General features: G+C 46.7%; 1 protein-coding gene across 29 annotated transcripts in view; it reads left to right on the forward strand.

Annotated features, from left to right (window-relative positions):
• ARHGEF9 (Cdc42 guanine nucleotide exchange factor 9) overlaps positions 1-27,268 on the forward strand; it is a 193,235-nt gene that overhangs the window by 118,741 nt on the left and 47,226 nt on the right. For 28 of the 29 annotated variants that reach the window (XM_040699572.2, XM_015278576.4, XM_015278577.4 and 25 more), the window contains 3 exons: positions 7,227-7,406; positions 18,758-18,949; positions 25,565-25,744. In XM_040699572.2, coding sequence (XP_040555506.1) covers positions 7,227-7,406; positions 18,758-18,949; positions 25,565-25,744 — 552 coding nt within the window. The remainder of the gene's footprint in view (positions 1-7,226; positions 7,407-18,757; positions 18,950-25,564; positions 25,745-27,268) is intronic. The other variant, XM_040699573.2, reaches the window with a different exon arrangement.

The following is a 27,268-nucleotide window of genomic DNA, read 5'->3' on the forward strand; positions in this document are numbered from 1 at the left end:
GTGCAGAGCTGTGTTGTGTGGAATAATGAAATCCACTGGGAGTAATTTGTGTAATTTGCTCTTTAATTCCTTTTCGCTTTGGAAACTTCTGTGCCCTGGAGTAACAGGTGATGTGCGTCTTGAAATAATCTCTAAATCATCAAGTGCTTTTGCCTTCCTCAGAGCAGTTACAGTTTCGCCTTCCCTCCCTGCAAAACCATTCAGCTGCTCAGATGAACTCTGTCTTCCTGCAGCCAGCCAGTCTGCTCCATGGGAGGAAGTCTTTCTACTTTCCTTTTTGAGGAAGGCCTGGGTTTGGGGGCAGAATGAATCTAGGTGTGACATTCCTGGCACTTCCAGGCAAGTCTTGGTTATCCCCAAATGGCTCTTGAGGCTGTGGATCAGCTGTGCCACAGCACAGAACAATCTGCATGCAGCTGAGTGCTTGGTGCTGTGCATCCTCAATTGCATCAGCTCTGCTCTTCGCTGTACATTCCCAGAGCCTAATTTATATGTGTTTTGTAATATCTGTGGTTTTACTTATCTGCATTATTTTACACCCCGGATAAGTGAGAAAGAGCTGTATCAATCTTCCCTGAGTCCTGCAGCAGCCTGTACCCAATGCGGCGATGTTAGCCGGCACCACGCCTGCTGCAGCAGTGAGCAGTGGGGCCGGGCTGGGTTTATTAACACTACAAACATTGGTAGCAGACCCTGCCTGCTTCCCTCACCACGTTGTGCTGTGCAGGGTCAGCTGGGTAAGATGAAATGGGGCATAAATCATAGCACGGCTGTGGCCCTCTGCTCGCAGGAAGGATTTTCAATATGTCTGTAGGTCTTTAAGGTCATTCCTGCTCTCATTTAGAAATGTGAGGAGTCCTGTTCTGTGGTCAGAAGACTGGGATTTCTGCAGCTTTAAACCTCCATATGCATCCAGACCTTTGTTTTCCACATGCCATAGTGTGGCATACGTGCTGACAGCCTGTGCTGGGAGCTGTTTCATTGGATGAGAGGTTTTGCTTGCCTGGGCAATGTAAACTTTGAGCGCCAGAACCAATCCCATAATTCATGTGATTTAAAAGATTGTGGTTAGTGGCTATTTGTGATTACTGTACACAGAAGATATGTCATCAGGCAAGGGGAAGCTTCATGTGCCCCATATACAGAAAGGATTGGAAAGTAATTATGGCGACAGGCACCACCAGAGCACAGGCTTGCTGCTGCTCCGGAGCCAATTAAAAACCACAAGGGCAGAGTTTTACTGGGGTAACTCCAGCTCCTTCATAGCCTTTTTCTTCATTCCTGCCTTGATCTTAGAGGCAATCTCAGCTCTCCAGATGTGGTGTGCGGCTCTATGTTGCGGCTGTTACAATTAGTAGGAATGGCATGGAGAATAACGTAGCCTGGAGTCTGCTACTGTGCCTCAGATGAGAGCAGGTGATTTCACTTGTGCCAGACGTTCTGTCTTCAAGAAAATTTGAATCAATGAAGAATGTAATAACCCAGCCCTAATAAGCCTTTCGGTTTGCACTGATGCTCCACCGGTATATACACATAAAGCTTCCAACCAACAGGGGGGTAGCGGAGGCTCTCTCACTCCAATCAGCACTTCTCAGCTGCAGTCCAGCCATTCATCAAGTTCATCAAAGGGCTTGAAAGAGGAAGGAAAGTTCTTTGCCTCGTGCCTAACCTTCATGTGATTGCACCTCTTTAGAGAATATGCAAACCAAGTGGAGATTCCCTCCTGTTGTTTGGTGTGTGAGCCACGAGGCTCATCCACAGCGATTCAGCGTTATTCAGTTTGTGTAATTTCTGATGAGGGGTTGAAAATAAACACACGATCAAAGGGACTTTGGGGAGATTATAAAGAAGGAATAGCATAAAAGCACAACCTGGTGGGTTGGGGCGACATTTTCTGAGTGCTTCCCTTCTGTCTGCTCTGTGACAGCAAAGCTGCCATGGTTGTGAAAAGCAGAGCTTTGGGACTGAACCACCCTCTGTGGTTTCTGTGGTCTGCTTGGCTCAGGTGGGTGCCCAGCAAAGCAATTCCACGGTGTAATGATTTTATGGTTTTTGTTACCGGTATTCCACATCATAACATCTTGTTGAGCACTGAGAATTAAAGAGTTAATGCTCCAGTTTTGTGAACTGTCAATACTTCTGGGTACCTGGTTCTCAGAAGAGAAGAACTACGTATCCCAGTAGGCTTTCGCTGTTCTGTTTCCATTTTCCATTCAGAAGGAAAGATCAAACTGGTCAGGAGTCACGAGGTTGCCCCTTCTTTTACTGCTCATCTCTGCGATGTGTGCTCCTTAGCCATCTCACCTTCAGCATTAGAGTAAGGCCTTTGGTTTTGGATGCTCTCTCTCTCATTTCATTTGATTTATTAGCTTCAATTCCAATTATATCATATTATATTGTATCTCGCATTCCACTGTCATATTTAGTAAGTTAGTTTTCTCCCTTAGCTCGCCATTGTTGTGTTTGTAGGCCCATCTTCCTGCCTTTTCCCATCCCCTTTGTCCCCCCACCCCAATAGCCACAGAACTGGGCCAAACCAGCCCAGAAACCAGTGACACGTGGACGCATGGTGTTTGTTGTTTAAACATGGAGATGGACAAGGGGATTGCAGAGCAGCCACGCACATGTTCCTTGGGACATCTTTAAGATGATGGCATTGCTATTACAGTAAATAGCCCCATGAGAAACAGCCCTACAATCTGTGCTGTAAGCATTACTGCACGTGAGGGAGCAATGCAATTAAAGCATGAGTGGGTAAAGCAGCGTGCAGTGCCTTTCTGCTGGAACAGGAAGCGAAGTGCCTCCTATTCTGCTGGGCTTACCCAAGGATCCATTTCTTCACCCTGAACTCCATCTCTCTGTGTATTTTTGCTCAAAGGTATTTTGTCTGCTGCCGTTATGGAAGGAGCCTGTTGAATCCAGTAGGAAATGCTGTCGTTATTTTAGAGTGCCTTTATGCTATTTGTACACAGGATGTGTCTGTACAAGGACAGTTGAAACAAATGGCGTTGTGTCACTGCTTTTCTCCATCTCCCCTCCACAGACTGCCATCCTGATCCTGTAGTGGTGTACGTAGTTCACCTGACTCTGTTTGGAATGGGAACTACACAGAGTTGTGGGTTTTGATTGATATTTGTTTTCGTTCTTTAACTTTTATAACTCAATTAAACGCATTAGGAAAGGATCCGATGGAGAAATACCTACCCTAGGATTATTCATTACCTCTGGGTATCACCCAGAGGTCACAGCCTTGGAAACTTTGCACTTATTTAAAATTTTCTAAGGAGGTGATGACTGATGGTAGAATTCTCTGGATGTCTTTGGGGGTGGCTGTTCCTTGGGTGAATTCTGGATCTTGAGAAACTCTGTGCTTAAAAGCCAGTGCGGAGTCTAGGGAGCTGAAGGCCATTATTTATCCCTCAAAGAGTTAGGGATAGAGGTTTGTGTTCCCCAGCCTCCAACTGAATCATCCACTAAAAGAATTTCTGCTATTTTGTGCCCATTTCAGTCTACAGGGACCAGTAAATCCCTGATTTCTTTTTCCAGGTTGGCCATTAAGAAGCCAGTAAGCGCCTACTAGTTGAGAATACTTGGTAGAATTAGGTGGTTTCTCTACAACCTGTTTCAGAGTCAGCTGCCTCACTGCAGGCAGACATTGGCCAGAAATGCATGTCTTGGCTCTTGAAAGCAAGCAAGGTGATGGGAGACGCAGCAGGTGAGCTCGGGGATTTGTGCCTGAATTCCTTATTGGAGGTTTGCTGAGCACTTTGGAAACCTGTAGTGAAAATTGAACTGGGGGGATTGCTGCAAGGCAACTGTCACAGGATGTAGGGCTTTCACCTGGATAACATGCTGTATGTAGGGTCTGTCAAACCCATAAGCATGTTATCAGCTAATGCGTTTCTTCTGGCTGCTTCTAAGCAGTATATTTCCCCCAGATATTCAGATCTTCGTTATTATAAATTCACAAGGCTGAGATTCTCCCAGTGGGCCCAGAGAACACAATGTTACTTACAAAGCCCTTGTATGCCAGGAAATTGGTGTCTGGGATAGTGTGATTTAACTGTTTGGCCATTACTATGGTGATGATCATTATTTAATCCAATCTTTGCTTACCCCTTTGTGGCCATGGCCAGATTATAGCATGAATGTTAAGATGTCAGAAATGTAAACTTCTGCATCACCCAATTAAACAGAAATAGTCATTTCTAGGGCATGATGCGCCTCACTTGGAGGTGGGTAACTGAAATAGCAGAGATGAATCACACTCCAGATGTGTCTCTTTCTCTTCGCTGATTATAAAGGAGTTCTGATGGCTGGTTCAGATGCTGTATGGTAGACATCTAAAAGCATTCGAAGTCTTTGGGTGACGATGTCTGACCACAGTGTTTAGACTCAGATTTGAAACCAAGGGGTGTGAACTTTCTGGATTGAAGAGCTCCTGTGTTGCATTTTCTCAGGAAAGACACAGTATTTTATCCTGACCTTTCTCTTGTTCTCATCCCTTGCTGCTGCAGATGTCGGGTTCTGTCTTTGTAACCCTGCCCTGAATGAGTCGGACGGCTGCACAGATGCAGCAAGATGCCTTCCAAAATAAAAGCTGGACCTTTCAATGTCAGGCTCTGACATTTTCTCAGTGGACCCAGCGCTCAAATTCTGCCATCCCACCACTGTCCTGTTACTGCAGGCTGAGCTGTTTTTGTACTTTGGAAGAGGGAGGCTTGCTGCCAGCTTCCTGGCGAGTGGATCCTTTTCCTGGGCTGAGGAAAGGACCGGCTGAATGTCCCTCTGGCAACACTGGGAAGCACACGGCTGAGCACACAGCCCTGCTTTTCTGCACCCTCCACCAGCCCTACTGTGCTCCTTGAAGCTGGGCTTTGGAGCTTTAGGCTTGGAAACTTGCTTCTACAACGTGGGCTAGGAGGCTCCAAAGCACAGTCCCTCTGAAGCTTGGTTTCAGTAACGTTTTTGTGGCAGCTCATACTCAGATCTGCCTGCATATGAAGTAGCAGCAAAGTCTATGTCAGTTAAAGCAGAAAAAGCAGAAACGCCGCTTCTGTGTAATAGCTCTGCTCCTGGTTCATCATCAGTAAAAAACTGACTGAAATACCCAATGGTGTTAACAAAGGGAATGAATGTCAGGCCAACCTGATTTATTTTTTGATAAGACACCTGATTTTCGAGATAAAGAGAAGGCCTTCTCTCTAGATGAGTGCCAGATCGCAGTGAGCTGCTGATGGGCGGCAACCATGGGGGGGAAGTGGAGGTGCAGTGTCTCACTGAGATGCTGTAAGGGAAATATTTCATGCTGCTTCACACATCCCTCGTAAGGTCTCTTAAGGAATAGTATTTACAGTTCTGATCATCTGCATTCAAGAACGTTGTAGCCAAAATGCTGGAGTGACAGGAGGGCTGCTGAAACACCAGGGGAAGGGAGCTGCCCAGGGCTGGGGTGAGCTGAGGGTCCTACGCCGCCTGACTGCAGCCACCCCTGTATCAAATACCCGAGTATAAGATAAAGCCACACCAATCTGTTAGGTGCCCTCTGCTGTAAGTTCAACACATTGTGCCCACTGCTTGACTCTTAGTGGGAGCTTATTATTAACCCGTGCTTTTATTTTCCGTCCTCTTATCCAGAGATCTTGTGAGGTTTGTACTTAGTAAGGCCTTAATAGAATATATGGTGAAGCCTCGTTTCTTTTCTTAGATGCTGCTTTTGTTATGTAAACTGGCCCTAATAACTGAAGAGCTGAAGCTGTAACTGCAGTTGTCACAAATCTAAGAAGCTCGATTTCTTAAAGGAAAGTCGGTTCAAGAGAAACTGTACATTAGGTCCTTTAATCTGTTGATGGAATTGCCCATAGGGACTTAAATGCTCTTACACATTTATACTGGGAACCCTGCAGCAGTGCCAGAAGGTTTACTGCAAGTCCTTACTGTGCAGGTAGTTGTTAATGGGCATTTTTATAAGCCAAACTTCTAGCAGAGCTGTTAAATGTTCTCTAACCATTCCCAGTGCTTCTCCCCTTACCTCACTGCAGCGACGGGTTATTGCCTTTACGATTTGTATTGCTTGCTTAAATTGAGAGATATCTGTGGCTGTTAATGTCTTGGAAGAGCTGTAATGGTTGCAAAGCTGAGCTCACACTTTGTGGGTTGAAATTTCACTCTGGAGGCGAGCCCTAGTGCTCACCGAGTGCATCTCAGGCACCAGAATTAAAGAACATGGCTCGGGATGGCTCTGCTGAGCCAGTAAGTACATGGGTATCATCTAGATGTGCTCAGGCACTCTGACTGTTCTATGCTGAATTTTTGCAGTGGATGGGGCATAAACATTTATTACTCTGTTAAAAACTAAATGACTCGTTGTGAGGAGCAGCAGGTGTCCTGGGCACCTGGTTTGTGTGATGTTGCATGAGTGCCAGTGTTTGCATGAGTCCTTCTTGCAGGTGTTAGGTAGGAATTTGTATAAAACTGGGTGGCTTGAAATGAAAGTGAGGCTCACAGAGGTCATTGCCATGCTGCTGGCCAGCTCTGAAGTGACCATGCTCAGAAGGTCCCAGGGCACTGGGCTGGCCTTGGTGCAGTTCTTAGGCATGGGCCTGTGACAGGTCAGCAGGTGCCCTCGTACCCTGCTCGTCTGCTGGGAACATTTCAAAACAGTCAGTATGTCATTAGCATTAGAGGAGTACTAAGCTTACAGTTATACAGAAACCATTCTTCTGAATATGTTTGAAAGCTTTGCTTGACTTTGCATGGATTGCCTTCTGAGCCTTGAGCTGCGACTGTCTTTAACCCAGCAAACTTGCACTGAAACTAAAATTCCTTTGCAGGATGCCATTTTCTGACCCTTTTGGGACCTACCAGCTATGCCTTGTGCTGGCTGGCTTGGGCCCAAACAGATGTGCATGCCCATGCCCACAGTTAGCATGGCGGTGAGGGGAGTGTTGCTTTCTCCATGCATAGGGCTGGAGATGCTGAACCTCCACACACCCACTTGCATGTGGGACATGGTTAGGGGCAGAACAGCGGTCTGAGAAATGTCTGCAGGCTGATTTGTATCTTGTTATTACTTCATGTGAAGGCAAAATGGTTATGGATTGGAATGGGGGAAAAGTGTTTTCTTCTGGCTGAGCGCTTTCTTTCTGTGCTGCTGCTGCTGCTGTGCATGTGCTTGTGGTCAGGGAAACAAGCTCATACTGACTCTTGGTTTTCTGTTTCCAAAGCTGATCAGTGGTGGTTCTATTGTAAGTGCTGAGGCAGTATGGGATCACGTCACCATGGCCAACCGGGAGTTGGCGTTTAAAGCAGGAGACGTTATCAAGGTGCTGGATGCTTCCAACAAGGACTGGTGGTGGGGTCAGATTGATGACGAAGAAGGATGGTTTCCCGCCAGCTTCGTGAGGGTGAGTGACCTTCTTGTTTTTTCTGCTTCAGTGAATCGCTGCCGTTGCTGCTCGGGTTGGTTGATGAACTGTTCTACTTACTGCGTTTGTTGTCGTTGGTGCTTATTTCCACTGTGCATGTTTTCCTTGTGAAAAACAGGAAAGAAAAATGATTTTGAGAGATATGGGAGTGAGGGAGGGAGAGGATTGAGGCATTGCTTCGTGCTCTTGGGATGTGGAATGTCTTCGCTGAGTCTCTTCACCTGCCGTTGCCTCTCTCCTGAAGCATTTGTTTTTTGGAAAACCAATTGTGTTGTGCAGACTGTAAGTAAAGGATTGGGGTCTACAGGCAGCCAGCACTCGGGAGAGCGACCAGCTCTGTTTATTCTTTTAGGAGGGCCAGAAACAATTTGGCTCGTTGTCACTTTTTTGCTGAAGCAGGTTTTGTTGTACCTGGCTGTCTCCAGTGGCAACCCGGCCTTTCCCAAATAAAAAGGATTCAAGCACTTAATTTATTTTTATATTATTTTTTTTACTCTGTACATCTTAAGAAAGTGAAAGCACAGGGAGATGCCCTTCTTGCTATCATCGCTTCTGCCACGTTATTAGGGCCCTCTGGAGCCCTCCTTGGGGAGTCAAGACATCGGCGTTGACCTCGTGTGCTTCCTTCTCCTCTCCCTTCTGCCAAGGGTTTGAAAAGCAGAATCAGAGATTTAATTCCTTTAGAAGCTTAGGGTATCTGGCTCAGAAATGAAGATTTCTTTTGCCATGTGAAATTGTCTGAAAGATGACCCTCTGCTTTGAGCCTCCTGGGCAATTTGACAACTCTGCAGCGGTCAAGGGGAAGACTTCTTTCTGTAACACACAGTGAAGACAATGCTGCATCTTAAAAAGACACCATGGTACCTTTGGTTTTCTGCCTGCATTACCCCTCGTCTGAATCCTTCCTCTTTTGGGAAATCCTGCATCGTCAAGATCCCTATTTAATTATACCACATCATACAGAAAGCAGCCGTTAGGATTAGGAAAATGGCATTTAAAAATCATGACCTTGTGCTTCCTAGTGGTGTATAATGACCACCGATGAAGGAACCCAGACCTTTGTGTGCTACTGCATCCTTCTGATCCTCAGCGCACAATTTTGTTTTCCCCTCTGGTGCTTGTTACTCTGCTATGATGTCTCTCCTGAGTCTGGCCAGTGCTGAGAGCAAGAGGAACTAAGCTCCCTGGGTGGGAAATGTTAGCACAAATCCCAGAATGAAAAATAGCGTTTGGTGTTCTGTTGAACAGGGCACTGCGAGGCTGACCCTGCGCCCAGTGGAAATAACAAGCTTGGTAAATGGGTTTGCATGAGGTGCGATCAAGACAATAATCTCATTGGGGAAAATATTCTCACTGGTGTCACAAGCACACTTCATCTGTGTTGCTGGCTGGGAAGGCTGCCTTAGACAAATCTGTCTCATTATTTTTGCTTGATTCAGGGACTGAAGTATTCTGGGCCAGTTTAACTTCTCAGTGCATTTGCCAGTGACGTTTTGTTTGTGATTCAGGGGAAAAGATTTAATACCCATTTTTGTGTAATGTTGTAAGCGTAGTGCTCATGCTAGATTTAATAACAGCCTTGTTTTGCACTCCACTCTTTTCCAAAAAAAACACCAGAGGAACAACTTAACCAAACAAGCCCATTTACTCTGAGGCCTGTGGATCATCTGACCTGGCTGAACTTTCCATCTCGCCCCATGCTTTTCAGACACTGGGACTGTTTTTAGAAGTTGGTAAAAACAAAGGAGAGGAGTCCGTCTATCTCAGACTGTGATACACAGAGCAAAATGTCTGAAAAACAGCCTGGGATGAACCTTGGGGCTTAGCTAAGATCATGATGGCCTTTCCAGGCAAATTTCTTGCCTGTTTTGTCACTCCAATGAAATCAACCCTTCGACTCCACAAGAAGCAGATCAGTTACCCAATTGTGAGTCACTCGTTCAACACAGCCTGAGACCAGACACCTGCCCTGTGACCGAACCCCTTGCCCTCAAAGCTGGGAGCTGTGCTGGTTTGCTGGCATGAATGATAATTAACATTTCAAATAATACACAGGTAGAGTTCTGTCACAGTTTGTCCACAGCTCTGTGAAGGAAGGCTGGGGGAGATAATTCACCACTTGGCTTTCTGATCCTGGGCTGGCTGCTCCCCTCAGTGCTTGTCAGGTTGCAGCCACAAGGCAGCCCACTTTCTGGGTGTCCTGCACTGAGCAAGCAGATGCCGTTTGGGTTGCCATGTTCTGCTCTCCTGCTGGCAGAGGTCGTTTCCTTGCTTCTTCACTTGGGGAAGAGAAGGCTCCAGGGAGACCTCATTGCAGCCTTCCAGTACTTGAAGGGAGCATATATACAGGAGGGGGAACAGCTGTTTATGAGGGTGGTTAGTGATAGGACAAGGGGAAATGGTTTTAAACTAAGACAGGGGAGGTTTAGGTTAGATATTAGGAGGAAGTTTTTCACCCAGAGGGTGGTGACGCACTGGAACAGGTTGCCCAAGGAGGCTGTGGATGCCCCATCCCTGGAGGCGTTCAAGGCCAGGCTGGATGTGGCTCTGGGCAGCCTGGTCTGCTGGTTGGCGATCCTGCACATAGCAGAGGGGTTGAAACTCGATGATCATTGTGGTCCTTTTCAACCCAGGCCATTCTATGATTCTATGATATGATTCATTTCTGTTCTTGTGGATTCCTTTTTCTCCCCTCCCACTTTACTTGCCAAAAGAGAGTGACTTGGACCAGATACCTGGAAAGCCGTTGGGGCTTTGGATAGGTAACTGGAACCCCTCTTCTTGCAGGATCATTGCAGCTTGTGCTCCTTTAGGATCCTGTTAAGGACCATTTAACCCAAAACATTTTTATTTTGTTTTCATCGCCTTTTTCCTTCTTGTGTATTTCTTATGGAACTGATCACACTCTTATAATGAGGAAGCTGGATCTTTTCTTTGTTGTACTTTGAGTTCTGCTTTTTTGACAAGGTACCAGAAAGCTACCCGATTTAGGCTGGATGGCTCCAGTTTTACATGCATAAGAAAAAACATTTTCTTTTTTCTATATTTCATTTATGCAATTAGAGAAGGAAAAGGGAACAACATGTGGCATAGCAGAGGATCAAAGGCAGTTAAGAGTAAGGGGTGACAGGACAGACCAAATGTGTGTAAAACCAAACAGGATTAATTCCAGTATGTTTTGGACTGCAGGCCTCCCATAGATGCTAACAGAGGGTGCACCAAAAGATCACTGCAAAGTCAGATTTATCTTGAAGTTGTTTGGATCGCTTCTGCATACAAACCTGGGCTGGAAAACATGGTTTGCAGTGAAACGTCTGACGCTTCTTGCTTTTCAGCCAGATCACATGAAAGGCTTTGGCAGAGGATCTGGCACTCATAAAACCTCATAGCAGGAAAAATTCTCATTTATAAGTGCAGAGAAAAACAGTAGCCTGCCGATTACCTTGGCCTCTCTAACACGCCTGCTTTGGAGGCAGGGGGTTGCAACCAAGTACTGCATTTGAGGAATGCATGGGAATCGTCTCTGTGCAGAAGGCCTGCAGTTATCCTCTTAGCAGCTTGAGACTTGGCTAGAAGGAAGGAAGATGGAGGGAAGCCATAAGGCTTTGGGAGCGTAGGAATTTTGAAAGGTAAACTGGATGATAAAGCAATGCTTTTCAGGGAAGAGAAAAATCAAAGCATAGGAGAAGGTATGGAACTTAGTAAGCAATGGTGAGTGGTTTCTTACATTCAGGGAGAAAGTTACGATAACCTTACATCACAAGAAAGGCAGATGAGGACTCTAGAACTAGCTTTAAGACCAAAGAAGTATCTGGGTTTTGGACAGAACTACCTTGTACTTTAGTGTACGTTACCAGCCGATGGATGACATGGGGCACAAGTCAGTTCTGTGATTTGCTGGTAGTGTTTCTCAATGTCCTGTCCTCCGTAAGGGTCTGAGAGTGGGGGGAGGTACACCAAGAAGAATAGAGGATTTTTAAACAGGATTTTGTAGTGGCCATATTATTTGTTTCTCTTCTCTCCTTTATGGATGGTATTGTCTTTACATAATGTGGTGCAAATGAGTTTTTGTATATCAGCACATCCAGCATCCACATGTGAGCTTAAAAAAATAAGCTCAGTATTTGTAGAGAGGAATTTACAGCACAATAATACTCAAGTACTGCACATGGATCCATCAGTTACCATGCCTCAGGGTCTCCTTCATAAAACAAAGTCTCAAAACAAGGCTTTCGTTGCAGACCCCAGCACTGTACCTCCAAAATGGCTGGAGTGAGCACAGCCAGCTAGATGGCATCCTGCTCAGGCTCTGATGCATTTCCACTGGAAATAAAATGTAAAACCAAACCCTTGTTGATGCTTATTGCTGTGAAGTCTTTCCCTAGAGACAGGCACAGCAGAATGCATCCAGCATGGACAGAGAAAGGGATTCCTTTTGTTGGTTACCTCAAGGCATACTGAGTTGCTGGAACGTGCTTGCTTTCACTTAGCAGTGGTACTCTTCACTCTGTTTGCCAAGCTAAGCTCAAGAGCGCATAGCGGTGGGGAGGTTCTGCTGCAACATCTTGTAGCAACCAGTGACTGCTGGGATGTTCTGGAGAACTGAAAGGTAATGGTCCTCATGGTTCACGTGATAATGATAATGGCTCACATACCCCTTGGCCAGTGCCCCTTCCAGGGGCAGAACACACAGGGATGGATTGGTGCAGCAGTGCTCCTTCCTCTCACTCATCATTGCTTAGGTCTCCCAGGTGTTGTAATTCTAGGTTGGTTTTCCTGCTGAAAAGCTCCCTTTGACCCACTTTACTTTTGTCTGATGAAGAAGTGTTAGATCAATTTGTGGAAGCTTTTAAGGCACTTTTTAGGAGACTGCACCCAAGTCTTCTCATAGTGCTTAGCAGCCCATACACTGTATTTGGTGGATGGGCTTGGCTTTTATTCCTAGGGGTTGGGGCTCTTCTCACTGTTGCAGGTGTTGTTCCAAGCTTCTACCACATCTTGCTGCCCTGTCACCTTTCTCCCCTCTTGAAACCAGAGTCCTGCTGTCTGTGTAGCTATCTCCATACAGCAGCATGTCCTCCTGCTGTGCAGTCCTCTGCAGTTGTTGCATTAGCATCTCCTTAGCACCAACTGCCGTGGTTTCCCAGGGAGAAGAGGATGGCACTGAATGGCCTTCACCTGTTGGACAAATAAAACGTTGTGTGCTGCAGTGTCTGCTGCAGCATCAGTGCCTTTTAAAGGAGATTTTATTCTCCTGTGGCAAATCCAGCACAAAAATAGCTCCTGGTGGAGGTACCGCGCACAGCGTGAGCAGTACTCTACAGTGACAGGATGCACTGCAGACAAATTGTGGGGTTTTTTTAAGTCAAGCAGCATTTTAGCATCCAAACACTGCCTGTGCTAATTGCAACTGTCATTAACGTGACAGGGAATGCCACTCAGCTCAGCATCTGTCAGATCCCCAGAGGTTCAAATGCAGGCACTTGGGCCCTTCCTCCTACAAGCTGGTTTCTGGGTGCAAATATACTGTTTTGAGGCTGTTCTTTGAATTGGGCACAAATCTTCACAGCCCCTTCCCTGTTTTCTGCCAAGCTGGTGGTGAAGGAAGACCCAGCCTCTACTGGGTGCAGTGGTAGCTTCCTTGCAAGCTGGATTGATGCAAAGAACTGCCAGAGCTCCTCCATGCACTGATGCTTTAGGATTTTAGGAAGTGAGGAGGGCTGAAACGTAGTACTGCGAGGGTAAAGTATAGTACACCTGGTGTACTGTGTGTCCAAGCAACATTTGCCATCAAGTACCATGCCATCAGCCATGGGGCTCAGGGAGCCCAGCGCCGCCTGCACATTCCCTGTCCGTGGTGCCCAGGTGCTGGAGTGACATTCTGAGACCAATGTTGACTATTGTACCTATGCAAAGCTCTGCCCTGGTATTTGTTACAAAAGCCACTGGTGAGCAGAATGGCAGCAGCTCTCTGGAAGGATTTGCCTGTGTTAATCTGCCACATTACTTAATTGTGAGCTAGGATCCAGGATGGCACATTATCTGCTAGTTTTGTCCTTGTGAATCTCTAGTGGAAAGAGATGAATTATCTTGATGGCTGGTAAAATGTTTGTTTTATCATGCTTTCTGATTATGATGAGACTATCAGCCCTCAGTGCCCATTCAAGTAACGTGTCCCTATATGCAGTGTGTGCTTTCAGCTGTCTAAATATATAATAATTACAGGTCAGCTAATGTTGGAATGGTGCCATTTGGTGATTTTATGCACCATTTAGGTACAGCTGCAAATTGATAAATCACATTTCTACAGGTTTTATATAAATCACATATAATATTAACTAGTGCAATGAAGTGATTAACTCTCCCTGACTCCTGGAACTGGGTCCTTAGGCAAAAGGGACTTTTCTTGCCTATTTTATCTGCCTCTGCCAATTGCTACTGGTCACGGCTTCGTAGTCAGGGTTGAGTTTCCAAATGGGACCATGAGCCCTGTGATAAGCCTGTTCTTCTGCACATGTGGAGTGGCCTTTCCAAGTGAAATACCACTTAGAGCTAGTGTTATGTAACTTGATTTTTTTTCTGTACGTTTTGTTGGTTCCTTTTAATTAATTCCTAATTTAGAAGTTTGAAATGGTTCTAATGGCAGCATTCCTTTCTTTCTTTCCTTTTTGCCATCTTGGACTTTTTCAGTGGTGTGAGGGAGGCTGTTATTGCACTGTATTATTTCAGAGTCCATGCTTTTTTGCACTGCTGTGGTGTTAAAAAGGCACTGAAGGCTAATTTGTTATTGTAGGGTTGTTGATGATTTCAGGAACAGCTGTTACTTTTTGCTTTTTTTTCTTCTCCTGAAAAATAGAAGGTGTTGGCTGCAGTGATTAAATCTGGTATCCCAAAACTTCTGCTCCAAGCCACAGCCCCTAATTGCTGAGGGCAGGGCAGAAGCCCAGAGAGACTTCTTGGAAGCCAAGTGAGAGGTGCCAAGTTGAATTCCCATCTCCTCCTGTGGAAAGCCCCCCAGGAGCTTAGCAGGGGTGGCAGCCACCCAGCTGGAGTGGGGAGGACTGGGCAGGTAAGGTGAGGCTGAGAGGAAAACAGAGGTCTGAAGTTTCTTTTGTAAAATAGACATAATTTTACAGGCAAGGAGGTAAATCTGTGCACTGCTGTTCAGTGCACATTGGAAAATACCTAAGGAAGGGGAGGGATATTTTTCCACTAATGGTATCTCAGCCATTACTGCATCAGTGGGGGAGCCAAGCATTTTGGGCAGGAGAGCATTGCTGGGAGAGTTGCGCATGGCTAGATCCCACTGAACAGGGCTCCCCTGCCCACAGGTGACTATGGAATGGGCTAAAGTAGGAACCTTAGCAGCATTGTCTAGATCAGCTAAAGATGACATTCAGTAAGGTGCTGGGAAGGAATAGTGTCACCCCCAGTTTGCCTCTTCTACCTGACTGTTGCCTGCAGTGCAGCATCATTGAGGTTCAAGCGAGGACGGTGAAGCAGAGAGGATCTGCCCTCTGGAGATGGTGGGCACAACACTCTGAGTGTGACTTCCCCTTGCCCAAGCATAGCACAGCTACTGCTTAGCACAAGCGCTGGAGGATTTGAGAGCTGTACAAGCATCAAAGCTGAAGCAGTAAAAAATCAGCAATGCTATGTAAGGCCAAGAGCTCAGCTAGCCATGTCGTTGCTTGTGGATGAGAACAAGAGCGTGGCAAGCCTACGGTGATGCATTTAAGGCCATAATTCAAATGATGCAAAAGCTTTTCTATGTTCCTCCTTTAACATAAAGCCTGCAAACCTCAAAAATACTCATGAAATGTATCACTGGTATGGGTGCTTATCCCCTCTTATAGATGGGAAAAGCCTAGACCAGTTGAAGGGGTTGGCCCAAATTCAGCAGCATTGCTGAGAGTGTTCCTCTTCTTCCCTGAGTGATGCTCTGGACTTCAGATGATCCCCTAAAAAGTGTTAAGTGCTTGAACTGCAGAGAACTTTGGATGTGGAGATACAAAGCTGGAATGTTTGAGGGCGCAGGGGGAAGGCTTTCTCTCTTACCAATAAAGTTGTTGCATTTGTTTTAATCTAAAGCAGGAGCCCTCTAGACTACAACTGTAATTTTTTCCTTTTGGAAACATGAATCCTAGCTGGAAAGGAAAAAAAATTCATTAAGGAAGAAAGCAGGACTCCTGAGTTTCGTGATGTGGAAGCTGGGAATGCTGCTACAGTACACAAGACGTGTGCCAAATTCTGAGGCTTTCAGAAATCATAAACATTTACAAGCTTGCTGTTTGCGTTAGAGAATTAAAACCTTTAGGATTCGTGCTTTCAAGCTTTTTTCTCCTTACTATTACGACATTTATTTTCTTTTTAAATGAAAATGAGGTTTTTCTCATGACTGCCTGGCTCCAGGAAGTAGAGCTGTAAAAATGTACTCGGTTGCCAAACTAGCAGGAATGTCTTGAGGCTTGGCAACAAGCTGTTCTGGTTGGGCTTGGGACAGCTGCAGATACCTTTTCATAGCAGCAGGAAGGTATATTCATCTTCAGCTGAAAGTAGTTGAGGGTTTAATACCTACATTGGTTCTTGATTTCCTTAGAATCATAGTCATAGAACTGTTTGAGTTGGAAGGGAGCCCGAAAGGCCATCTGGTCCAACTCCCCTGTAATGAGCAGGGACACCTACAGCTCCATCAGGTGCTCAGAGCCCGGTCCAACTTGACCTTGAGTGTCCTCAGGGATGGGGCACCACCACCTCTCTGGGCAACCTGTGCCAGTGCCTCACCACCCTGACTGAAAAAAGCTTCTCCACTATGTCCAATCTAAATTTCTCCTCTTTTAGTCTGAAACCATTTCTTCTTGTCCTATCACAACAGAACCTGCTAGAGAGTCTGTCCCCTCCTTTCCTGTATCCCACTTTACATACTGACAGGCCATGCTCAGGTTTCCTGGAGCCTTCCCTTCTCCAGTTTGCACAGCCCCAGCTCTGACAGCCTATCCTCATAGTTCCATCCCTTGGATACACTTCAACGTACATATGGTGTGGAATACCAATAGCGCTGCCCTGAGGATACCTGCTGATGATTGTCCTAAGGATTTTACATCAAACTCACACCTCCCCAAATCGGCGTACAGTATAAATCAGTTGCCTCTGATAGCTTTGGAAGTCGATGTTGGCACGGTGGTGACCCAGAAGCGTGCCCCGGTTCATCTTTGCAGAAGGCACTGTGGCGGAGAGCCCCGTCGCTTGGGAAGGTCCTGGGGAAGGCAGGCGTTGCCCCCCAGTGGTGCACTCACTGATGAGCCTTCCTGCTCATCAGGGCTGCTTGCTCTCAGGAGATCTGCCCTGCTGCAACCATGGCCATGCTGTGTTGGGTGCTGCTGCACCCGGTGTCCTGACACAGCCCTTCCCTGGGCCTCGAGGCATGGAAACGAGAGCTGACAGCCACACTCACTGCGCTTCACTTCTGCTCTGTCACACAGGACATCAAATTGACTCTTGGCTGTGCTGTCCTGGGGAAAGGTACAAAGCCTTCATGCTTTTGGAACAGCAGCGGGAGCGGTGCTGAGGTGTGACCGACAGGAAGGTTGTATCACCTGGCTTTCCCTCCCAGAAAGTGCCCCCAGATGCTCTGTAGAGGTCTAGTGCCCCATGGATCCTTCAGAGAGGGCATCCCATCATTTAAATGGGCATCACAGCTCCATGCGCCCTCGTGTAAAGTCCCCGAGAGCTCCCAGGCATGGCACAGATGTTTGCAGGGTGAAAAGTCAGGCTTTTTATGGCTCTTTTTTTCTTTTAAACCCAAGTTTGCAGCACTGTGAACATTCTGCCAGAGAAGAGGTGGTTTTTCTTCCAACACTTGGGCTGCTTGGCCTGTGCGACTCATTGTAGGAAGGCAAAATGTGGGAGCTGTAATAAGAGGAGACGTGGTTTTAGCAAAACATAATAATTGGATAGGAAAACAGGGAAGGAGCGTGGGAAGCTTTCGTTTTTTTCACTTCACTAATCTGCAGGAACATGGCCTCGTACAGTCAAGGCATTTAAAACAGAAGTTAAGCTGAATAATGGGAAATTACTAAAAACTACTAACAGCAAAAAGAAGAATAAAAGATGAGGCTGGCTACGCAGCTTGTTTCCCTTCTGTCTCTGTGTGGACAGCTTCATGGTATTCCATTTCAAGGTCTCTGGTATTTTCAGCTTAAAATGCTGAGCAGTTGCTTCGTTTATGTAACATCTGAGATTATATTTGTAAGACAGCACTGCTTCTGTGTTTTAACCTTTATGTAATGTTCATTTACAAACCACACTGAGCCCAATTTGAATTTTTAAGGGTTATTTTAAGCAGATTTTGTTTTGGGGAACAGGGAACGAAAGGAGGTACTTGGTCCATATGTTGTGCTCAAAGCCAGAGGTGTGGAGTTAACGGTAGCTTTATGTGTACAAGTTCAATGCATGCTTTTATTTGATGATGGAACTGGAGCGTGCTGAAGGTGCAGAGATCCTTTATCATTGCTTTCAGCAATTCCTTGCAGTCTGAAATGTCCAGTGCCAGGGGAGTGTTTGCTATCCACCCTCTGATCTCCATGTGGCAGGAAATTTGTTCTGTCAAGGAATGGCCCCACCTCATCCCAGCGCAGTTTAGGGATTGTAACCTCAGGATGCTGAGAAAGGGCTTTTGCCTGAATGAGAATGGCTCATGTGAAATGATGGGGGAAAGCTGCTGTGAAATGAAAATCAATGCTCATGCACAAATGCTGGCCTGGGAAAGCTGAGGAAACCTGAGAGCCATAACCCGATTAGCTTGAGTGGATGGTCAGACCCACTCAGATTCCTGAAGAAGACGTATCTCCACCTTCATAAAGCAGACATCTGTAAGAGTCTCCTCCCTCCTGCCAGAGGTTTCCTCCTGTCACAGCAGCCCCCAGCTGATGAGGGCTGGGGAAAGCAATGCTTTATGCTGCTAAGTTCTGCAGGTTGCTCTCCTGTACAAATGAACACGCTGTAGTTGAGAGCTCTTGGCAGCATCCAGCAGTCTGGTTGCCTTCATATGATGATTCTACACTTGGAATCAAAACTATCGAAACCCACAGCCCCTTTGCTTACAAGAAGAACCAAGTGGTGTGCAGGGAACCACTTGAGGCTGCAATTATGCTGTTATAAAAATGGGCTCTCTGGGCTGCCATGGATGCAGTTCTGGCATCAGCATTGCCGTAAAGAGGGACTAGCTCCAGTATCACCCAATGCTGTGCGGACCACAGCCCAAGCTTCATTCACTGACCTCCAGATGTGCTTGCAAATAACCTTGTTGTTCTCCCCTCTTCTCCTCACAGCTATGGGTGAACCAAGAAGATGGAGTGGAGGAGGGAACCAGCGAAGTGCAGAATGGCCACTTGGATCCAAGCGCCGACTGCCTCTGTCTTGGCAGAACCGTCCAGAACCGAGATCAGATGAGAGCCAATGTCATCAATGAGATCATGAGCACGGAGCGCCACTACATCAAGCACCTCAAGGACATTTGTGAGGTACGTGGGGTTGTGACATGGGGGATGCAGCAGCACATGCGATGGGCTGTGGAGAGCTGAGGGCCGAGTTTGTCCCTGGCTGATGGGAGAAGATGTTGCAGTGTGCTTATGAGTAGTGTGTGCAATAGAGGAGCAGCATCTGTCAATAAGTATTGATACTTCTGAGTATTTTCTGCTGGATCTGCTAATTAGCTTTGGTTTGTATTAACCAAAAGAACAATTTTCTGATCTTCTCTCCGTACATTTTTGACTGAAAAATGATGAGGTTGAGATCATTCAAGCGTTTCTCTTAATTAAAGCCCATTGCCATCTACTTTTGAACTGTTGACCAAGGAAATTAGGTTGTAATTACATCTATTAGTTAACCATTTCATCTGTGTCTTTCACGTTGGGTTTGCAGCTTCCCCTTGCTCAGAATGACTTCTCTTACAGTGGGATTGAGAGCAAAATGTTTTCAGCATGGGAAATGAAATACATTACATTTACATAGCATAAGGGAAACTGCAAGCAAGCGAACACTGATGACTGCACCCTCACATCCTCAGCATGGTTCTTCATTATGCACAATTAACTCCCACAACTCCTTAGTGTCCTGGAGCCCTAGTACCACGTGAAGTGTAGTGCCTGTGGTGCTGGGTGCTTGGGAAGGGCAATGCACAGATGTGCCTCAGTGCGCTGCAGGACAGCCTGGGCACTGTCATAGAGGGAGAAGTTTGTTGGCACAAAAATCACAGTCTGGGGCTTTCTGCTCATCCCTGTCAAGGTTTATGATTCCATGAGCCCTTGTCCAGTTTTTCCAGAGTCAATGTGGTGAAGCCCTTTGCAAATTCTACTTAGAAAATGTCTTCCTCCTCCCTTCATACTTGCCACTTTTCTTTTGACAAGGCAAAGCAGCCAACCAAAAAAGCAACTGCGATGCTTTTCAAATATGGAAGAGTCTTGGGATTTCAATTTGGAAACAAATGAGCTTAATTTCAGTGTGCTATTTCAGTCAGAGGGCTTTGCATTAAAGAAGGGAAAAGCTGCAGGAACTTTTTCGCATCATGCTTCTTTTCCTGCATTTGCACTTTTCCATTGAAAAACTGAATAGATCTGAACTTGCATTTCCTGGCCATGTCACCATGCTTTTGCCAAATAAGATTCTCAGAAGGAGCAGATAGATACAGTTTTTGTGACATCTGTGGAGTAACACTGATTTGCAGCACGTAACGACACACACAATGTGTGAAAGAGATGTGTGATACAAAATGGTGTTGGGGGATAAATCTGACTGCCAGGTAGAGCACCAGGAAGTGACTCAGCTGCCTCACTTAGAAAAGGAGGACTGAAGCGGGCATTCTTGTCTGCAGAGTGATGGGCTGTCCCTTGCTCAATGCAATCAGAGCCATCAGTTTGCCTGGAGAAGGCTCGGGGCCAGCTCAGCCGTGGCAGGCGTTTTGGCACAGCATGACATGGGCGTTCCTGTTTGTGCCCAAAAGCGGGTTGGAGATACCGTGAGCTCCTCCAAATGGGTTTGCACAGAGGTGATGTTTTACCAGGGAATGAGGAGATACCAGATACCTGCTGATGAGATGCAGAAGTACTGGTGGCAGTGGCAAGCTCCCATTTCCCCCTCTGCTCTTTTATTTGAAGGCACAAGGACAAATGGCAGCCATATGACATACTGGTGGAATGCAGAGGAGCGCTGGCTGGGTGGCAAAGGCTGAGCCTGATCTAGCACTGAGCTCAGCCATGTAGTCATACTCCCATTGCTGAATTACAATAAGAAGTCCTAAGGCCGATGAGACACCTTAAGATATGAGGTTGCTGTCAGAGGATTGTAGCCCCCATGAGGTGATTAAGAGCCCTCCAATTGCTCTTTTCTGCTGTAGGATGTGTTCCCAGAACCTGCTACTCTGTTATTATAGACCGTGTTATTATTCATAATACCCATGGCACCAGCCCTGCTAAGTCAGGAGCTCACAAGCTAGCCAGCACCAGAATGAAAATTACCTGTGCTTCACAAAGCAGCTGGCTTGGAGGGGAATCCCCCTCTCAGCAAAACCACGCAGCACCGAGAATTGCTGCTGCTGTGCCCTTGCTCAGTGTGAAGGTCTGGTTGCTGCGTGGTGAAACAAGTTTTGAAGATTTTTATGAGGGGCAAAATGCCGAGCTTTCTCCGGGCTGCATTATCTGGTGCAGATGGATTGTTATTCTTTAATATCACCAAGGGGAAAAGAAGGAAAAAGAATCTAGCCTTAGGGAAATATCCAGCAATAGGAATTTCAGGCTTAGCAGTTAGAGCTTAGAAAAATAATCAGCTACTGAAAACTAGGCTTTTATAATGGGTAGCAGCAGCCAGCTGCTGCACTGGGGCTCTGAGCCTGGGAAGGCACAGGGTATGTCCCTACTGGGGGTGACACCAGCAGAGCAGCCGAGGTGTTGGGACAGCAGGCAGCTCGATGGGAGCAGTGAGCCCCAAGGGACGGGAGGGGGGAAATACCAGCCGACTTCCATTGCTGCATTTTTGCTCTTGCCCAAGTCGTATTGCTCTGAATTTATTTTTTAATAATGCTGGCTGGATCCCGTGTAAGATTTGCTTTGGTGCCAGGGCAGCTCTGAGTGCTGAATGGCAGTGCATCTCAGCACGTGGCGCCAAGTCTGTTGTGCAGAGCTGATGGGACAAACTTTCACATGGTCCGGGTGGCATTAGCCTGACTCATTCTCAGAGGTGTAGAACAACTGCTTTTCTGTGCTGCCTCGGACACGAGCAGCATAAAACCCTCCTGGCAGTGGTGTGGTGCACCTCCAGAGGACCACGTCTGGAGGACTGCTGGCATAGATGAGTTTCTCATCTGTGGCTAGCAGAGTGGAGGTTGGTTCTGTAGAAGGTTATTTAGATTCATTAGGACATACACGCATACATGTGTTCCCCAGTATGTGGCTTGCAGCTGCCTTTTGCTGCTTGCTTGTGCACACCTTGTTTTTCTCCTTTGGAGCTGGCTCCTTCTGTGTCCTTCTGAGGAACCAGCTTGTGTTCCTGATGGATTTTGTTGTACACTGTAGGTGGTTCCCAGGGCAATCCATGGTGTCAGTGGGAAGGAGTGCAGCCGGACTGGTGCACGGTCTGTGCCTGACGTGCAGTACTTCTGTTGCCTACTGCTTCGGAGTCCTGACCACCTGGGAGCAGGCACAGCTCCAGTGTGCCTTTTTCATTCAAACAGCCTCTGCTTTGTTTTTGGGTTACTCTTGGGTTTGCATGTACGGGTGTGATGCTCACCTGGATGTGTGAGCACTGCTCACTGAGTGGTATTTTGATAGTTCAGATGGTGCTTGTCCAAAGTGAGGGCAGTCTGCAGGACACGATCTCCCCCAGATTGGCTCAGAGCTGGAGGAAAAGCAGAATATTGCCATAGCTGCCTTTTAACTCACAGCCTGCAGCAGATGCCGTCTCCTCCTCATTCTTGCTGCAAGTGCTCCCCTCGCTCTCAGCAGGACAGGGACAGGAAGGACAGATGGATTGTCCACCTCTCCTGACTGTCTCTAAACTCACTTTGGGGTGAAGAAAACTTAGCACTTAACCTCCTGCAAATACTTTCTAACTTTGGCCTATACCTCAGGGACTACATGGAAATGTACTTTAAAGGCAGACAGTTTGACAGCTATTTTTAGGCATTCATTGAGCAAAACACACTCCAACATCTGCTCATCAGTCAGCTATCCCTCTTCTGAGCAAACCTGATGGAATGAGCAGGAGGAAGATGACATTGTTTTATGTAACAGAAGTAAATTTACTGGAAAAAATATACAGCATCCTTCTAGCTGGTGCTTGCTGCTTGTTATATCTGAGTCTTCAGCCTCCCCTTTGCTGGAAACCAAACATCACATGCACAAGCTGGGTAGAGGATAAGGCTGGGAGCTGTGTGCATTCACTTATTCTCCCCATGGTTTTATAGGTGCCTGTGCAGAAATGTGCTGCTTCAGCTTCTCTGGAGCACGTGACTTGGCAAAGAGATGAACCAGCAGCAAGAGGAGAGGGGATTTTCAAGGCAGAAGCTGCAGCCAATAGCAACCCCAGGGCTGAAAGATGTTCATATAAATCATCCATGGACTGATTGCACAAAGCAGTGTGTGCATAGGGGAGCCTGGCTTGAAGGCAGCCCGCAGCATGCAGCAGGGCAAAGGTGCTGACACAAATGCCTTGCAGCAGCTGTTCAGCACTGCTAGCACTGCAGCCAGGGCCAAAAGGAATACCCTGGCTTCATGGGCAGGTCCATGTGTTATTGTTGTTTTTGTAGCTGTTCTGGGATAAGCAGGTAAACGTGAAAAGGAGCACGGAAAATATTCTGCATTATTGTTTGATAGTTTGAAATGTCGTTTGCCATTCAGCTGTCCTGCAGCATGGGAACCAGCGTGCTCTCATCCCTCCTGGCCTTGAAAAATGAGACAGGGAAACCCAGGGAAATGAGTCATCGAGATGCTGCTGGAAGAAGAGAGACCTAGATTTAGTAAATGGGGAAGGTATTCCATAACCCAAGCTTCCCGGCTGTAAAAGCAGGCACGTTCAGGGTAACGGCATCCTTCTAGCTGAGCTGGACATTGCAGAGGCTGGTTCTTTGCCAGCTTGGCCGAAGTTGCATTTATCATTCTGCAGTTTGAAGTTCTCCCTCCCAGAACCACATGGTGAGGCTGAAGGACACTTTATTATAGCGTTCCAGAGGCTTGCATTATGGACCAGCAGCTGCGTGTCACCAGCTGGCACTTGGTCTGTGTGACTAAGCATCTAGAGCTCCCAAATATAACCATCCAACTGGAGCTGTTGGCATTTTTTCCCCTTCATTTTTTTTTTTCTCTCCCTATATAATAAACATAGGGAAAGTCATCACATGATGACCCCTGTATTATTCTCTTTTCAACCAAGAGGCCACAGTCCCGAAAAGGCCAGCGTAGCATTTGCTATTTGGCCTAGCAAGGTTTCTAGTCTAAATCATGCAGACAGGCAAAGTGCGGGGGGGTGAAGTGATTTGCTCAATGTCACATGGATCAGTTCAGGGTCAGAAATTCAGCCCAGGCATCCCAAGCCTCTGTGTGTCACTGCATCCCCTGGACCACATATGCTTCAGGCAAGCGTGTTTGAAGTCATCATGATTCAGCTGAAACCAGGATGGCGAGTTCGTGGGCAAGGCAGGCTCAGCAAAGCAGGGAGGCAGGCAGAGCTCAGTGTGTTACAGTTTTTGCTAGAATATTGATCCACTCCATCTTTGTAGATCGGGAGGTCTTTAGAGCAATGCATGATGCCCAGCTAAAGTTGGGCTCAGCACCACTGAGCATCATGGACAAATGAAGACCAAGTAATAAGGAGCATTTTGTTCTTGCACTGGACCAGGATGCAGGAGATCTGAGCTGTTGCCAGCTCTACTGCAGATTCCCTGTTATTTTGGAGAATTTCCTTAAACTCTCTGCATCCCAGTTGTTCCTCTCTCCTTCTCCATTTATCTTGCACAGCTGTAGACTCAGTGGGAGAGTCTGATGTTTGTACAGTTCAGGACACAAAGCAAGAAAAACAATAAAAAGTGACAGCTGAGAAAACAGGGCAGAATTTCTGCCTGTTTTGTGCCGTATGGAATAACATATTTGGGATAATCTCATGAAGGACAGAAGAAACAAAAATTAAAACAATGCTGCTTTCCTCTAGATGGCATTGATCAGTGGCTCTCACTGCTCGGGGCCAGGGCCAGCTGGATCGTCCACCCCAGCCCCTGCATTGCCTCGGTGCTGTGTGGTGCTCGCAGCACTGCAGCCCTCCTGCTTTTGTCTCAGGGAAGGGGAACCACGTTTCCTGCCAAGTGAGGGAAGGCCGTTTCCCTTCAGCATTTTGCTTGGTGCTGAAGTACCTCTGGATGGATGCACTGTCCATAGCCTCCTCCCAGAGCAAGGGCATGCTGCCACACGTTGACAGAGCATTTCTCAGCACCACTGGCAACTTCCTTGCCCTGATTACGGTGGCCAAAAAGAGAAATCAGAGGGACTGACAGCCCCTCATGGCTTCGTGTGTACCGCCACGTGCTGCTGAAGAGGATGTGAGAACAGCAGTGTGTGAGAACAGCCTGTGACAGCGGGTATTGCAAAGCAGTGGGTTTTGAAGGGATGGGTAACACACCTCTGTGGAGCCATCAGCTGTATTTTACTGTTTTTTTGCAGCACAGGTAGGGACAGAGCAGTTTCAGGCTGTGCTGGCTGAGATCTCTGGGGAGCTTTCCGTTTGCAAAACTGATTTATGCAAAATGCTGAGGGATGTTGAGGCAGAAGCCAGCACTGCTTCTCCTCTGTGCTTTGCTATGTACATGCCATGCCAGCATCCTCTGATGCAGGCTGGGAAGCCTGGTACACACTGGCATGTCCTGAGCAAGGATGGTGCTGAGGTGTGCTCTGCGTTGTTGTGAGAACCATGGCTGCAAGTGCCAAATGTTGCAAAGGAGATTATGTCTGTCGGAAAAGGGCTCGTAGCATTTCCAGGCATGTTTTGCCTATTGTGTTCTTTAATGTAGAGAGCAATTGATCAACACTCAAGAAAAATCTGGAAGCAGCCTCAGTGGTTGGATTATTTTATGGATTGCTCTGTCCCACTCCTTACAGGGCTACTTGAAGCAGTGCCGGAAGAGAAGGGATATGTTCAGTGATGAACAGCTGAAGATCATCTTTGGGAACATTGAAGATATCTATAGATTTCAGATGGGTTTTGTCCGGGACTTGGAGAAACAGTACAACAACGAGGATCCCCATCTCAGTGAGATCGGACCGTGTTTCCTTGAACACGTAAGTTCATTTGGTAATTTTGTTTGGGGAGATGGGGGTTGTTTTTTGGGGGGTGCAGAAAACTTCAGAGGGCAGGAACCACGCAGCATCTAACTGCCATCCATCAGTTCTCCTCTGTTCCAGTGATAGTAGTGGTACAACACAGGCTACTCCACAGCCACTGTATCCACTTTGTGAGGTACAGATTCAGGGAAGACTCCAAGCAAAGCACATAGTTGGGTAACACCCCAATGCATTTGAATCCCAGCATGCTTCCATATCCACTCGCATATTATGTAAGCGCAGTGTCCCTCACATCATCTTCACCCTCTTTTTCTCTTCAAAATATGATTTAAAACCCTTCACAAGCCATCCCAGTCAGATCAGGAGGTTGGAATAGGTAAGGAAGACCAGAGGAGTAGCAAGAAGCCTTAGTTGTGCATTACATTGAAAAGTAGAGGAGTACAAATGGCCAGGATGCTCACTCGTGGCACTGAGATGCATTTACAAGGGCTGAAAAGCCTGTGAAGCTTCGATGTGTTCCTCGGCAGGGTGGCTGGGCCAGGAGTGAGGTGGCAGCTCACACTAAGTGTGCACCGAAGAGGACATTTTAGCTGATGTTGCAGTCCTGGAGGTTTGGCCCTGGCCGTCATGCTGTTATATAAGCCACGTGCTGCAGGAGCTGTTAGATTGGCCAGTGTTGTAAATATGTCAGGAAATGTCAAGGAAATTACAGTCCTGCAGCTTTAGGCTTTCTTTTAGGGAGTCTGAAAAGCTGTATCAGAGCGTACAGTTGAGGTGCTATGACCCAGGGTGCGTGTCCTGCACTGTGTTACTTACATCAGGGCTGAACTAGTGACTGTTCACATATTAGGGACATTTCCAATAGGAATTCATGAAACTCGGGCAGGGCGTCCCTGAAAAGACTTGTGGTATCTCTTATGGATCACTGCCCTTCTAATTAAAAGGCAAGCTTATTTTTGAGAAATTGCACTGTAACATTAACGTTGGTCGCTTTTATCAGAGCCTGCAATCTCTGCTGTTTGCTTCCACAGCAGCAGCATATTGCACCTTTGTGCTAAAAAGATGGGGGAAATCTTGGTGAGAATCAGTAGCTAAAGCTTCATGTCCTAAGGCTGTGCTGTCAATTCGTTTATAGTAACAATAGTAAAAGCTACTGCCGCTATTCAGAGCGATATCTGACACTTCTTGTCTTCATTTCCATGGAGGCTGGAAGCCTGCAAAGGGTGGCTGGGCAAGCATGTGAGTGTGCAAGTGGGTTTCTTGTTTGTTCGTTTGCTTTTTCAGTCTTTGGTGTTTTCTGAACCTCTGACCACAGGGAACTCCACACAGTGGTTGGTTCACAGTGTTCCCTGTTGGTAGAGAGGTGTTCAGAACTACCCAGATCCCAAGCACTTGGCAGGTGCTTCATGATCCTTCAGGTAAAGAGCTCTAGAAAAAGAAAGACTGCCTTGTACTACTGCAGGCCAGAGCTGTGGCTTGGTTCTACCTTCACTTTTTACGGAGAAAATTACTCCACTCAGT

The sequence above is a fragment of the Gallus gallus genome, chromosome 4 (assembly GCF_016699485.2).
Source record: "Gallus gallus isolate bGalGal1 chromosome 4, bGalGal1.mat.broiler.GRCg7b, whole genome shotgun sequence".
Lineage (NCBI taxonomy): Eukaryota > Metazoa > Chordata > Aves > Galliformes > Phasianidae > Gallus > Gallus gallus.